The 14,403-nt window shown below is 38.4% G+C and overlaps 1 protein-coding gene across 2 annotated transcripts; it reads left to right on the top strand.

Moving 5' to 3' along the window:
- Positions 1-4,894: 4,894 nt before the first annotated feature.
- Positions 4,895-14,403, top strand: LOC132849084 (uncharacterized). 2 transcript variants are annotated; one of them, XR_009648810.1, is made up of 8 exons: positions 4,895-4,951; positions 7,189-7,224; positions 7,383-7,664; positions 8,345-8,662; positions 9,405-9,683; positions 10,024-10,140; positions 10,488-11,004; positions 14,059-14,403. XR_009648810.1 is itself a non-coding variant. In XM_060875280.1 (7 exons), exons 1-7 carry the CDS (start codon positions 4,921-4,923, stop codon positions 14,103-14,105), a joined length of 1,110 nt encoding a protein of 369 aa, XP_060731263.1. In that variant the 5' UTR covers positions 4,895-4,920; the 3' UTR covers positions 14,106-14,398. The 2 variants fall into 2 exon arrangements, 1 of the variants encoding a protein (XP_060731263.1); XM_060875280.1 differs by lacking the exon at positions 10,488-11,004 and having other exon boundaries at positions 14,059-14,398.

Genomic DNA, 14,403 nt, shown 5'->3' on the forward strand with positions numbered 1-14,403 from the left:
AACTGGGAGGCCTGGAGGGCCTGGTCCACACAGCAAGCAGAGATTGCTTACCTTCACCACCAGATTGTCATGAGGGTTGGCTGTGGCATGGTTTCTGTACTGTATCATTGATTTGTGCTCGTAGACAAGAACACCATTTTTATGATGTTCATGTGGAAAGAAAAGGTTGGGCTCCAGAATGGCATTATCTGTTGGGCCACCTGAAGGCCACCCTGTCAACCTCTGGAGGGATCTCTGAGCCTCTAGCGAGAGCTTGGTGCTGGAGGCTGCCCTGTTGGCCTCACTGGGTCCTTTACTATTGATTTTCTAAAAGCACATTGTGTTTACTGAGATTTCTTTCTGAAAATAATTTGCTGACACCAGTCCAAAGGATAAATTAAACACTTTTTTTGTCAGTGATACTAAGAGATGGAACAGCTAGAACAGAATTTTAGGTTTACTATTCAAACTCAGAATGCTGTGTCAATTTAATTTCATATGTGAATTCAATTTTATTTGTATAGAGCTTTTAACAAGGGCTGAGCAGCTTTACAGAACATAAAATAATTATGTAAATTTATTTGCATTTATCTGTAATGAGCAAGCCTGAGGTGACTGTGGCAAGGAAAAAAAGTCCCTTAGATTGTATGAGAGAGAACTTGTGAGAGGAACCGGACTCAAATGGGAACCTAGACTTTTTTGGGTAAAACCACACAGTGTATTTATAAATTATTACAGTATTAACACTGGATAGTGAATTACCGTAAACAACAGAGTAGGATTAAAATTAATTAATGTCCTTTTTACAGTTATATACAGACAATTTGAAATGGGAGCTAAACTTTTTAGAGCCTTGTAAGTAAATAGCAACAGTTTGTAATTGTTTCTATACTTATGTCAATATGCCTTTGTCTACTCCTCCCTGCCTTTGTCTGCTCTCCCCCATATCTACACACCTGTTTCCCATTGTTAATTGTAAGGTCTATTTAACCGTGCCACTTTGCCGATGGCAGCACGGAATCATCTTCATTGTACCGTCATTTTAATGTACAGTGTTCGTCATTGTTTCATCATCCTTTGTTTTGTTTAGTTTTCGTCTGTGTTCCTGTTATATGTATTTAGTTATTAAACCCTATTCATTTGAAGCTATCCTGCGTATGGGTCTGTCTCCCTCCTCCCGGCTGTGACAACTTAACAGTTAGCCAGTATAAGAATGTAAAAAGACTCTCTCAATTAATACATTAACACTGGTGCACTAGGTTACAGACTTGGGATACCATCAACCTAAATCTCTGTTTTTTAATATACACATGAAGCAAACAGGGAAAATAAGTGCTAGTTCAAGTATTTCAGGAAGAAGTAGGTCTTTACCCATCATTTGAAAATAGCCAGTGACTCAGTTGTTCAGACATCTAGGGGAAGTGCATTGTTCATTGACTGAACAAGCACCTGAGCAGCGTGTGTAAATAAAAATAGCCAACGCCTTCTGATGATGTTGAAAAGAAACCGACGTGAGCATGTCACAATTGCAACATGTGAGGAAAAGGACAGTTGAATGTCCATGTTTACCCCAAGGTTGTGAGTCATGACCAAAGGGGAGATCAGATTGTTCATTGATATTGCAAGATCCTGGCCTTGGCATGAATGACCTGGGAGTTCAATTTTGCATGGATTGATCTTCAAATGATGAGCTGACATCTTCAATAATATGTCTGCCAGACATTCTGAAATCTGAATTTCAGTTGAAATTATTTGATGCAGTCAAAAGGTTGAGGAAGAGGAGAGATGACAGCTTAGGTGATGTAGCAGTGTGTAGTTTCTTAGAAACAGTCAAAAGAGCAGTCTCTGTAAAATGTGGATGGTAGATGAAGATGATGACAAGGTTGATTGGAGAGGTAACTGAATCTGCAGGGAATTCAAAAGAAGAGATGATTAAATTAGACAAACCAAGCGGAAACAGTAGTCCCGTACCACCACCCATGCCTGTTTCTCATGGTGGGTGAGAGAAAGCATAGACAGTGGATAGGACAGCAGGTGTAATGGTGCTGCACCTTCATATTTCTTATCTCAGGCCATATTTTCTTGACCTAGTAGGAACTCTGGCGGCTGCATTTTGGACTTACTGTTGCATGTTAATTGAAGATGCAGGAGAAGCACCTAGCAATGCATTACAATAGTCTAGTCTGGAGGTCAGGAATGCATGAACTTGCTTTTCTGCATCTGATAGAGTAAAGATTTTACTATGGTGCAGGCGTTTTTTCTCAAACCTTTCTTAATAGGATGGGGCAACAGTCTGTGTGTGTCTGTGGTGTGCTTTCTGTCTCTGCAAGTGCACAGGAAGTGTTTAAGGAAGGTTTTAACACACTCCACTACTCTATTAGGCAGTCAGTCATTAGCGGAACAGAATGGAGCTCAGTCCATTATCTGTGATGCTCTGTGAGTAAATGTTCTATTTGTGTCCATTGAGTGGTATAAAGTTCATCTGCGATTAGGACATTGTGTGTACTTCATCATGACTGTTCAGGTGGATCAGTGTCTCCATATCTGTTATGAGAAGGGTTTAGTTTGATGTGTAAATACTCTCAGTAACTATGATAGTTCAACAGGTAAGAGTACAAGTGGAGCAAGTTTAAAACACAGGGTTTAAATCATCTAACGAGTGTAAATGACTCAGTAATGTTGGAATCTGTACCTTATCTTCTTTGTCCTGCTTTCATCTGCTTCTATGTGAGAAATTCTCATGATCATTTGATCTGCTAAAAGAAAATAGTTGCATTTGTACTTTGATAAGTGGAAGTTATTGTTGTGACTGAAATGTCTTTAGCTGCTGTGTTGAGCTTCTGTGGTGTTTCTGGTACACAGAAAGGTTTTAACAAAACCATGTTAACATTATCTAGACATACTGAGAAAATGTCTTATAACCTACATTTTCATCTGTGTTACTGTTATGATTATATAATTAACTTATTATTCTCAAAAACAACTATGCAGGATAAAAAAACACATATCATTAGCCTTTGATACACAGAGGGCAGTGACAATGTTAAAGTCCTGTGAGCAGAGACAAGTTGGCAATTGCGGTTTAGCAATTTTTCAGCAGAAGGAGGTGTGAAAATGATGTGTGAGGGAGATAACTGACTTTTAAAAAATGACCCTAAGTATGGTGGAGAAACATAATTCCACCAATAAATATTGTACACAAAGTTCATCAAAAAATGTAAACATATGAGAACAAGAGAAAAATTGAAGCCAGGGTCTGTGCAGAAGAGACTCCTGGGTACTAGAGTGTGTTCAGGAAAGACGAGAAGTATAAATTCATTATGTTCTTGCCCACTTTTTATGAGTGCAATATTTATTTTTAATTGAGAACTACACTTGGGCTTCCTGAAGAAATAATATTGTATCATGCAGAACATGCAACATGCTTTCTTCCAAAATGAAATGCAACATTTTTGCAGAAACAAATTAAGAAAGAAACAATTAGCCTTGCACACATAGGGACGTTACAGAGGCCTGAGGTCTGAAAGCAGAGACAAGCTGTCAGTTGTGGTTTTGCTTCTTTTTTGTTAAAGCAGCGAATTGTGTTTAGCAGAAGGAGATGTTTAAATGATGTGTGAGAGCATTAGTCACGAAAGAGACTCTGTGAGGTTAAATGCAGATGTAGGGAGAGTTTAATGACACACTAGGAAAGGAGTGAGTGGGGAACAAAGAAAGCAGCAAATCAAACAGTGAAGTAAAATATAGAACAATTAAAAGTATTGAAATTCAAAATGATAAAAGAAACAGAAATTGTTCCAAAAAGTGATTCACATCGATGTCAAAGCAGTCCAGGGTCAATAATGGTGAGGAATAAGAGATAAATCCAAAAGAGCAAGCAGAGATCAAAAATGGAAATCAGTAAACAACACAAAATCTCACATGTGTAATCTGTGTATTTTGTCACATGCTGGAAGAAACCAGATAATCCTGCAACTCCATTAATGTTACTGTTGGTCAACATCCATGATAAGTTTTCTTCTTGGCCTTTAGTCATTTTTGGAGCAATGTAATGTTTTGGTTGTCATGTAAAATAGAATTGTTTAAATTGATTTAATTGGCTACTCAGCATGCATGATGTGAACACACTTTTGCCTCTGAACTTTTTTTTTTATTCTCGCACGTGTTAAAATAAAAAAGGTTATGCGTTGTTCAGCTGAGTGCAAGGTGATTTGTGTCGTTATTTTTGGCAACAAAAGCCATGTGGTGTCAGAAGCAATGCAAGGAAAAGGTTTTGTGGTTGATTGCATCAAATGTTGCCGAAATTTTGAGGAGGATGAGGACAGGTGACAGCTTAAGTGATGCATGTAGTTTCTTAGAAACAGCCAAAAGGGCAGTCTCTGTAAAATGTGGACCGTACATGACGATGATGATGAGGTGGATTGGCAAGGTAACGGAAACTGCAGGGAATTCAAAAGAAGAGATGAATAAATGAGACAAACCAAGAGGAAACAGTAGACCCGTGCCACTACCCATGCCTGTTTCTCATGGTGAGTGAGAGAAAGCATAGTCAGTGGATAGGACAGCAGGTGTAATGGTGCTGCACCTTCATATTTCGTGTCTCAGGTCATATTTTCTTGACCTAGTAGGAACTCTGGTGGCTGCATTTTAGACTTACTGTTGCTTGTTTTTGAAGATGCAGGACAAGCACCAAGCAATGCATTACAATAGTCTTGTCGCGAGGTCATGAATGCATGAACTTGCTTTTCTGCATCAGATACAGATAAGATTTTACTATGGTGCAGGCATTTTTTCTCTAACCTTTCTTAATAGGATGGGGCAACAGTCTGTGTGTCTCTCTGTGGTGTACATGCTTTCTGTCTTTGCAAGAATACAGGAAGTGTTTAAGGAAGGCTTTAACACAGTCCACTGCTCTATCAGACAGTCAGTCATTAGAGGAACAGAATGAAGCTCAGTCCATTATCTGTGATGCTTTGTGAGTAAATATTCTATTTGTGTCCATTGAGTGGTATAAAATTCATCTGCTGTTTGAATGTGTTAAATGATGTGCTTGTTGTTTAATTAGGACATTGTGTGTACTTGACTGTTCAGGTGGATCTGGTGTAAATTAGTCTATTAATCTGTGGACTGCTGTTAAAACTTCTCATGATCATTTGAACTGCTAAAAAAAAGAAAATGACTGAAAGGTATTTATATTTTTGTCAGTTGAAGTCCAAAAATGATTTTTGGCTGCTCTAATGAGCCTTCTAGCAAAAAAATGTTTTAAGTAAACCATGTGAGCAGTGAGACTCCAATTAATGAGACACTTTCTTATAACCTACATTTAAATTTTTGTTATTGTTATAATATGTACAGGGAAGTCTTCCTCAGTCTTTTTTTATTTATTTAAAAGAGGACAATGTACATTAATCAACATTAAAATAATGTAAATGTACCCGAGTTAGCTCAAAAGTGCTAATTTTCATCGGCAGCCCTTCAGGTTCACTCTAATACACAATACTTGATGTGTTTTCACCATGACTAATAAAAATAAAGACAAATATTCTCCTTAGCCTTGTACAAACATAGAAGACAGTTTAAGAGGAACAGAAATGAGATTACTGCTGTAGTTTAGCTTCTCTCTTGTTTTCTGTTAATTCAGTGTGGATTCAGCAGTAAAGAATGGGAAGAGGCAAATGTGTGAGTCAAATAACTGACTTTTAACATAGTGAAATAACTTAACTGCTGATGCTAAATGTTGAAAAGTAGTAATCTTATTCATGTTTTTGCATAAAAGGAAAATTAAAGTCAGTTTCAAGAGATTTTGAAACACATTATGTAGTAGAGATGGGAGGTGGAGCAGCATTCTCAAAGCTTTTGGGATATTTATATATTTTAAAACAATAATAGTTTTTCTCAGCATTAACTGTAATAATTATGGCAACCGTTGACAGAAAAGGAGGCATGCACAAGCAATTCAATTAACATGAAACTGTTAATGTTAAATTAAACATTTAAACCTTTATTTAAAGCTTTTTTCCCGCAATATTTCAAAAGTAGAGTTAAGGTATTTGCAAAAACTCCCTTAATATTAGACCAATTAGAATTACCAATTATGTGTATCACAATCTCGCTGAAACTAAGTTTGTCTAAAAAGCTCATCAAGGTCTGGATGCTTATAACTATTTTCTAAGCTGAAAAGTTGGGAACATCTGCTCCTACAGTGCGGAAGTCATTTTTCTTGTCTGTGGTGAAGTTGGAACAGAAGTCAAACAATGTCAAAAACCTACCCCGAATGGTTTGTTGCTATAGTGACTGTGGAGGTTCTTTGTGGACATGCATGCACTTGCATGGTGCGTGGTCACGAATAAACAAGAACTCATAAACTTGTGTTGCTGCTTTTAGATAAATATATATACTTGTTAATAAATGTAAAAGTAGATTACTACATGTATAATGTAAAATTGTTTTAGATTGAGCCAAAACCAGTGACAGACACTGACTTTTTTAAACCAGTCAGACAAACAGTAGTTCAGAGTAGGAGCTGGTCACCTCTACTGTAGAGTTCTTGAAGGTAAGGAAAATATTTGCTGATGAATGACAATACAAAACACATGAAGTATGTACAGTACTTATTGGCTTTCATTTCTAGTCACATACATAAATATAGCCACACACACTTCTATATGAGGTCTCAACATGAATGCTTGTCTGGAGCGAGTGGTTTAATTTCATAATAATGATACATGTAAATGTATCCTTGCATTTTTTTAGTAACACGTAAAAAGTGCAGTTTTGCAGTGTAAAGACATTCCTGAATTGCTAGATGGACTCCAGCCTTATCACTTTACTGCTGCAATGCAGGTGTTTTTGAATGCAACAACTAGCCAGAAAAAGAAAGTTTCAAGTACCAAAGACGTGACCTCTGTAGACCCACACAGTTGTTGAAATGGTCTATAGGCAGAACATGGGAAATTCCATAGAGACAGTCCAGTCTTCTTGTAAAAACTCCACACTTTTCTGTTTCTAGTTTTCAAAGTCTCTACAATTAGGAAATGTAATCTCTGTCCAAATGTCAGAATTATTATCTGCTACCACATATTTGCTCTTGGTATATAGTATTTGGTACAATATACTTTTTAATCTTCAGTTTAATGCATCTAAATTGTGATTTTTCACACGCTGAATCTTTGTAATATTTACATCATGTTCTCTATTTCTGCTCATTTTTAGTGCTAATTTCACTTCCACTTGAAACACTTGCTGAAGGTGATTTTATAAACAATTACTATGTAAAACTTAATTTTAATTAATTTATTCAATAAAGAATTAACTCTAAGTTAATAACAAATAGTATATGATATGTTTTCAAATATGTTTATGTCCAGTTAAATTTCTAATTTTCATTAACAAGAAATTTTTTATAGGGAGTCCTAAGCCTTTGGTGTCCATAAAACCAGATAAAAATGTGTTCACTTGTGAGAGAGTTATTCTCAGATGTGACATACAGGGAGCAGATGATGTTAAGTGGACATACAGCTGGTATAAGAATGGCATTCTCTATGCAAGTAAAGATAAAATCAACACAATGCAGGAGGTCAGTATCAGCTGTGTTATAACAACTGACAGTGGTACCTATACCTGTAGAGGACATGGGAGAGACTCACAGAACTCCGCGATCAGTGATGCTGTTACACTGACTGTATCAGGTGAGTCTGTGGCAACATCCAGATTTTACAATAGAATTTCTGATTAATTTACAATAGAATTTGATTTACAATAGAATTTCTGATTAATGATTAATTGTGCAAGCACTGCAATTATTCATAGATAGATAGATAGATAGATAGATAGAGCATCAACAATGCCTTATAACAGACTGTCAAAATCCAGTTATCATTTTAAGCATCTTCCCTTCAAATTAAGAGAAACTGCTGAGTTACAAAATGCATCAGTTTGTGTTATCAATTAACAATTGGTTAATTAATATTTTTTTTTATTAAAGAGACCCAATAACTGCACAAGTAAATCAAATACGCAATATCTGCATTTGCATTGAGGAAATGTTACACTGAGCTCTCCATTACAGCCGGTCTACACATGCTCACCATGTCCTTAACTTACACAATGTGCTTGTGCAATGTTACCTCAATGAAGTCTTTATGAACAAAGAAGAAAAACCGCGAAAGGTTCCCCTAGAGGCCTGGCATGCCAAAGTAATCAACACTGAGCACCTCCAAGCCTGAGCAATGATTGATCGTGAAACATTTTAAACAATTAAGCACATCATTATTAATAAGTGTAAATACATACATGTATATGTCAATATTCACAGCAAACCTGTGATTGTGTATATATATAGATTTATAAAGTATTTCCTGTGTAACAGAGACTCCGCTGCCAGTACTGAGTGTATCTCCTCAGAGCTGGCTGACTGAAGGAGACTCAGTGACTCTAAGCTGTGAGGTTACAGACTCCTCCACAAACTGGACATTCAGCTGGTACAGAGATGTTCCCCAAAGACACAAGGATGGCCATATTACCTACAGAGCGGTTCGTCTTCCAAACAACAGTAGACGATCTGGAGGCAAATACACTCTCAGTCCTGCTGCTCTTAAACACACAGGAGTTTATTTGTGCAGAGGAGAAAGAAGAGAACCAGCCTTTCACACATTTTACAGCAATCTACAGCCACTATTTATCACTGGTATATCTAGATGTATATATTATTTGTAGTACACAGAAATACAGCTGTCCAAATGTTTGGTGTAAAAAAAAGCTTTCTATTATGCCTCTTGAGTGAGGAATGTTTAAAGCAGTTGAATAGCCCTAAAATATAAGGATATTATAAAATATGAAAAATATATAAAATATATTCATAAAATATGAATATATTCTCATTCACAAAGCACTGTAGCTCCCCTCAGTAGCCTCTTGGGCTTCAGAATTCTTGATTAATTGGCTTTGTTGACCAACCAGATGGATAATCAGACTGCAGTGAGAACTAATGATAAGAAAATAAGACAAATGCAAAATACAAAGGACATTATAATTATTGAACAGAAATAAAAACAGAAATACAAATAAATCACATGTAACATTAACAGAAAACCTACGTCATTTGCCGCTTATTACTAGAGGAGAACTTTATCTTGCACCTGATGCCTCTTTCAGTCTTGGATAGGTAGAATTTAACTTAAAATATATGCTTGAAAAGCAAGAACATTCCTTGTTTCAGCATGTGCGTGGCAGCATTTTCTTCCTGCATCACTCTCTGTCACAATTTTCATAATAAAAATCTCTTGCCAAAAACATCATAAAAATAAAGAAACCCATATAAATTAAATAAACTGCGTTCAATGTCAGTTACAAGCAATATGTAATTAAATGTCATGTAAATCATAAACAGTCATAATAATGCATGTGATTTATAATGATCTGTGTTTAAGGTGAATCTCCTTCAGTCTCAATGATCATCAATCCCAACAGAACTCAACATTTAACTACTAATGACTTTCTTACACTGAGATGTGAGGACCAGAGTAACTCTTCTGAATGGATAGTGAGACAATACACACACAAATGGGGACTGTCAGTTTGTTCGGATTATGGATCAGTTACAGGATCTACATGTAACATCAGCTCCCTCTCTACATTCTACACTGGAGTTTACTGGTGTGAGTCTGAATCTGAAGAAAACAGCAATCCTGTCAACATCACAGTCCATGGTGAGTCTTCATGTAGTGTGTTTAATCTTAAAGGAAAAGGGGAATGTTTCATTGCAGAATTTTCAGAACTCTGGGCTAAACTGTTCAACAAGAGATACTTAACTGTTCTCACTAATGTTTTAATTGTTCTGTATGTTTTATGATTTTAATACCAAATAAGAGAGAAAAGGGTATCATTTTCTTAAATGTAATTTTGAGTTAATCTTTTGATCTCTTTACATAATTGAAGAAATATCGTGTTCAGTTTCTGAAAATCAGTTAAAAAAAATGTTCTTTATTTAAAAAAAAAATGAGTAAAATATTATTATAATTATAATTAAAGTGACTTACACTGCTTTAGGCCTATCGCGTGTAGAAGATCAATTTTCAGTGCTCATGCTGATCTGTAGTGTGGTGACGGCCTTTCCATATCTGCTGGTAACCATCATTCTGCTGGTCATATGTTACAGAGCTCGAGGTAAGAACTTACATATTCTATATTTTACAGAACAAGCATCATGACTTTAATTAGTGCGAGAAAAACATTTTCACCTCAGTAAAAGTAGAAAACATTGGTCTGAGACTGAATTCAGTCGCTTCAGTCAGTGTGTCAAAGTATCTCAAAAAATTACAAATATAGTTGTTTAAGGAATACACACATTTTGTCAGGTTTTTAGTGTGCCAAAAGCTCTACAGTGTGCCCAAAGCTTTACCTTTGCACCAGGAGGGTCTGGAAGAGGCAGACGGGGAAAAGCACAGAAGTGTTTACTCCTAGCTCTCAGGGAAATTACCTTTTTGAGCAGCACACTGTGTTGTGTTGTGCAGGGACCCAAGAGTGATCCTCCTACAGAGGAGCAGCATCAGTCTGAAGACATGGAACATGGGTTTGATCTTCATGGACTGGGGAGCTGTAGGTAGTAAGCTACAAGATTAATCCAGTATCTTGAAGGGCCTGATGTAACGTGGTGCCAACTTCTTGAACTCCACGTCGAAGGGCAGGTCTTTGGTTGCCAGCCAGACCCTTTGACCTTGGTGGAACGTGGGTGCTGCATGTCTCTTACAGGCGCTCCTCTGAGCAGGGCCATCTTTGGGCCATCTTTGCTCTCTGCCAGGCCCTGTGGCACCTGGGCACCATTTGTTTTGCAACCTGGACCCGTAACTCCCTCTCCTGTTTGGAAAACATGGAAAACACGCCAGAATCTGCGCCTCAGGAACTCCAAGGTTCAAGTCAAGTCAAGAAGCTTTTATTGTCATTTCAACCATATATAGCTGTTGCAGTACACAGTGAAATGAGTCCAGGACCATGGTGCTACATAAATCAAAGACAGAGCAAAGGATTTAAGTAAGTATTCCTAGCCACATAAAGTGTATCTGTGCAATCTGGTGTAAACAGTGCAAAACAAAAGACAAAAAGACAGTGCAGGGCCAAAGACACTGCAAACAAAAATAACATTACCCAAAAGACAATACACAAAATCAGCTTTCTCATGACTCCTGGGTGCTCTGTGAAAGGTGAGAACCTGTGTAAAAGTGCCACTATCCTAGAATGATGGAATTATGGGTTGGGTCTAGGATGGTCCCACTGGTGGGAGAGGGCATCTGGTTTGGCGTTCTTAGAGCTAGGTTTGAAAGACAGGACAAATTTAAACCGGGTGAAGAACATGTACCACCTGGCCTGTCATGGCTTCAGGTTCATCTGTATAAGGAGTGGGTGCTTGGCCCCCTTCAGCCCATGCCACCACACCTCCAGGGCCAAGTTAATGACCAGGAGCTCACTATCCCCTACATGGTAAATCCTCTCTGTGCTTTGGGTGCCTCTCCTCTCCAGATTTCACGGCCTCTCCTTTAAGGCCTCAAAGGCCTCCTGGGCCTCAACGGTCCATACGAACTTCCCCTTAGGTTTCTTGGTCAGGGGGTAAAGTGGGCTGGCCAAGGTGCTAATATTGCATACAAAGCTCTGGATGAAATTGGTGAAGCCCAAAAAGTGTTGGGCTGCCAGGACTGAGGAGGGCTGAGGCCACTCTTTGATCACCTTGGTCCTAAGTGGGTCCTCTGTGACCCGTGCCAGGTCCATAGGCCCCGTTAGGGTGGGCGCAGAGTGGAGTGACCCTCTGAGGCAGCTCTGGGGGCACTGACAGACCCTTGCTCTGTGTAAGGTGAGCAGATCTGTCTGCATAGTTATGGGCCTCACAGCCAATGGGCACCCATCCAGGACATTGAACCTTCAAGCTGGTGGCCAAGCCCCCATCAATAAAATTTCCTGCTACCCCTGAGTCAAAGAAGGCCTGGAGGTTCACCTTCTTACATGCCCAGGTTAGGGCAGGGACCAGGGTGACTCTGAATGGGACGGGTTGTTGTATTGAGTTAGGCTCATGGAACCCACCTGCATGGGTTCTGATGGAGCCTCTTGGGGCTCCGGGTACTTGGGATGTGCATAAGCAAAAGCGCATTCATGCTGGGGCTGCCTGTTTGCCCGTCACTCGGTTCAGCGCTCCAAAAGGTGATTATCTACTTGTATAGTATGGTGGTACAGAGCCTGCTCGTCCAGAGGAGGATTGCGAGCCGCTAGCTCATTTTTTAGCTCCTCCGAGAGGCCCTGTACATAGGCCTCCTGGAGGGTCAGATCGTTCCATCCTGAGCTGGCCACAAGAGTTCATAAATTGATGGTATGGCTGGCAACTAAGCATGTGCCCTAGCATTTGCAGAGCTGGGACGAGGTTAGTGCTTCACAGAGCATCGATAAATGAACCAACCATAGAGTAGTCAGCTACAGTAGACTGCCCTGCCAAATGGCCGTAACCCAGTCCAGCACCCTGCCTGATAAAAGGGCGATCATTTATGCCCCTTTTCCACCGAGGCAGTTTGAGTGCTGTTCTTTCTTTTTCGACAGCCAAAGCTCCGGCTCTGAACCAGGAAAAATGGTTCTTAAGTAGCACCAAAACATTGCTGGTCTAGACCTAAGAACCGCTTATCTCAGGGGCTGTGGGCAGGGCTTCTGCGCATTTGATAATGTACCTTAAGTTTACTAATGTTTAATACACTTTTACTTTACCATAATATGATCAATTATCAGCACACATAATAGTAGGTAGCTACATGCTAAGGCTAACTTTTTATCTGTGTTAATGATAAAATAATTTTATGTACTTTCTCGATTACAACCTCCGTTTATACAAATTACATGGAGCTGCATGTACACATTGTTTGTGTTTGCCGCTGCTGCGCTAACATTGCTGGGAAACATGACACGAATACAGTGACTTCAGACTCGGCTCTGTGATGGCTCTTTAACCGATAGAACGGCAAACCGGTTTTTAGAAGGTTCACCAGTGGAACCAACTTTGAACCAGCACCAGTGCTAGCTCTGAACCAGCACCCGGTTCTTTTTGGTGGAAAAGGGGTAATAGACAATTTTGGTCTTCTCAGAATGGAACTGAGAGGGCTGCATCTCAATAACCAACAAACACTGCATGATAAATGCATTGCAGCCTCCCAAATGCCCCACAAAGGGCTTGGAGAAACTTTGTCTCATTTCACCCTGTACTACAACAACTATATATATGGTTGAAATGACAATAAAAGCTTCTTAAGTTGACTTTACTCTCAGAGAGCTGTGCACTCTGATACATATTACCACCCAGAAACTCTGGCACAGACTACGTCCACACGCTGTGCGACAAAACCCGGGGTCTTAAAAAGCATCGTGTGCAGGTGCCGCGAGTTACAGGCAAATGACCAAGTGCCTATTAAGAGGCATGCTGGTGTCCGCAGCTTTGTGATGTTACAGTGGTAGCATTTAATACAGCAATAAGACACCTTGATATATTGTGATTGTATATTTATAATCACACCCTGAAAGTGTCACCTATATGAGGATGGGTTCCCCTTTGAGTCTGGTTTCTCTCAGAGTTTCTTCCTTCCATTCAAGGGAGTTTTTCCTTGCCACTGCTGCCTGAGTCACCTCAGACTTGCTCATTGTTTATGAATACGAACACATTTAAATATATCTAATATTGATCTTTTAATATTGATCTTTTGTTTTATGTTTATGTTCTGTAAAGCTGCTTTGTGACAATGTCGATTGTAAAAAGCACTATACAAATAAACTTGAATTGAATATATATATATATATATATATATATATATATATATATATATATATATATATATATATATATATATATATATATATGTACAACAAGAATCTCTGACATAGTTACTGATTATGCCTGAATAAATTATATTTATTTTCTAAGACAACTTTTTGCTGAACAATGGTCACAAGCATTAAAATAATCACTCTTTAAACTGTGTTTAGGATGATAACAGATGAAGTTTGGTTGTTTTTTCTGGTATAAACACTTGGAATAAACTGACCCTGTTATATCTTTTACAGCTCGCCCTGATGAAAACAGAATTGAGAGTGCAGTCATAGAAGAATGAGCAAATTCCACGTATGAAAAGAGGGATTATTTTCAGGATTCAATAATAATGCTGATTTATTGCTTGATTGGTATGTAGTTTATAGTGCAGTATCTTACAGTCAGCTTTGTTGTAATATTTTGATGCAGTGTGTGAGAATTGAGACTCTCAAAACATTGTATGTACCATTACTGGTGTTCATCACTGAGTAGCTTTAAGTTGTGTTTTTTGTATTTTGTTTGGCTTTTCTTTTCAGCTGTATGAACTTTAATTGTAGGTGTGTAAAGAGATGTTTTTTTTTAATAAATATAAATGCATC

The sequence above is a fragment of the Tachysurus vachellii genome, chromosome 7 (assembly GCF_030014155.1).
Source record: "Tachysurus vachellii isolate PV-2020 chromosome 7, HZAU_Pvac_v1, whole genome shotgun sequence".
NCBI classification, from domain to species: Eukaryota; Metazoa; Chordata; class Actinopteri; order Siluriformes; family Bagridae; genus Tachysurus; species Tachysurus vachellii.

Coding starts and splice junctions, on each gene's coding strand:
- LOC132849084 (XM_060875280.1), top strand. CDS start 4,921: ATGAAGCTCAGTCCATTATCTGTGATGCTTT. Junction 8,663..9,404: donor ACAGCCACTATTTATCACTG/GTATATCTAGAT, acceptor TCTGTGTTTAAG/GTGAATCTCCTTCAGTCTCA. Junction 9,684..10,023: donor TGTCAACATCACAGTCCATG/GTGAGTCTTCAT, acceptor ACACTGCTTTAG/GCCTATCGCGTGTAGAAGAT.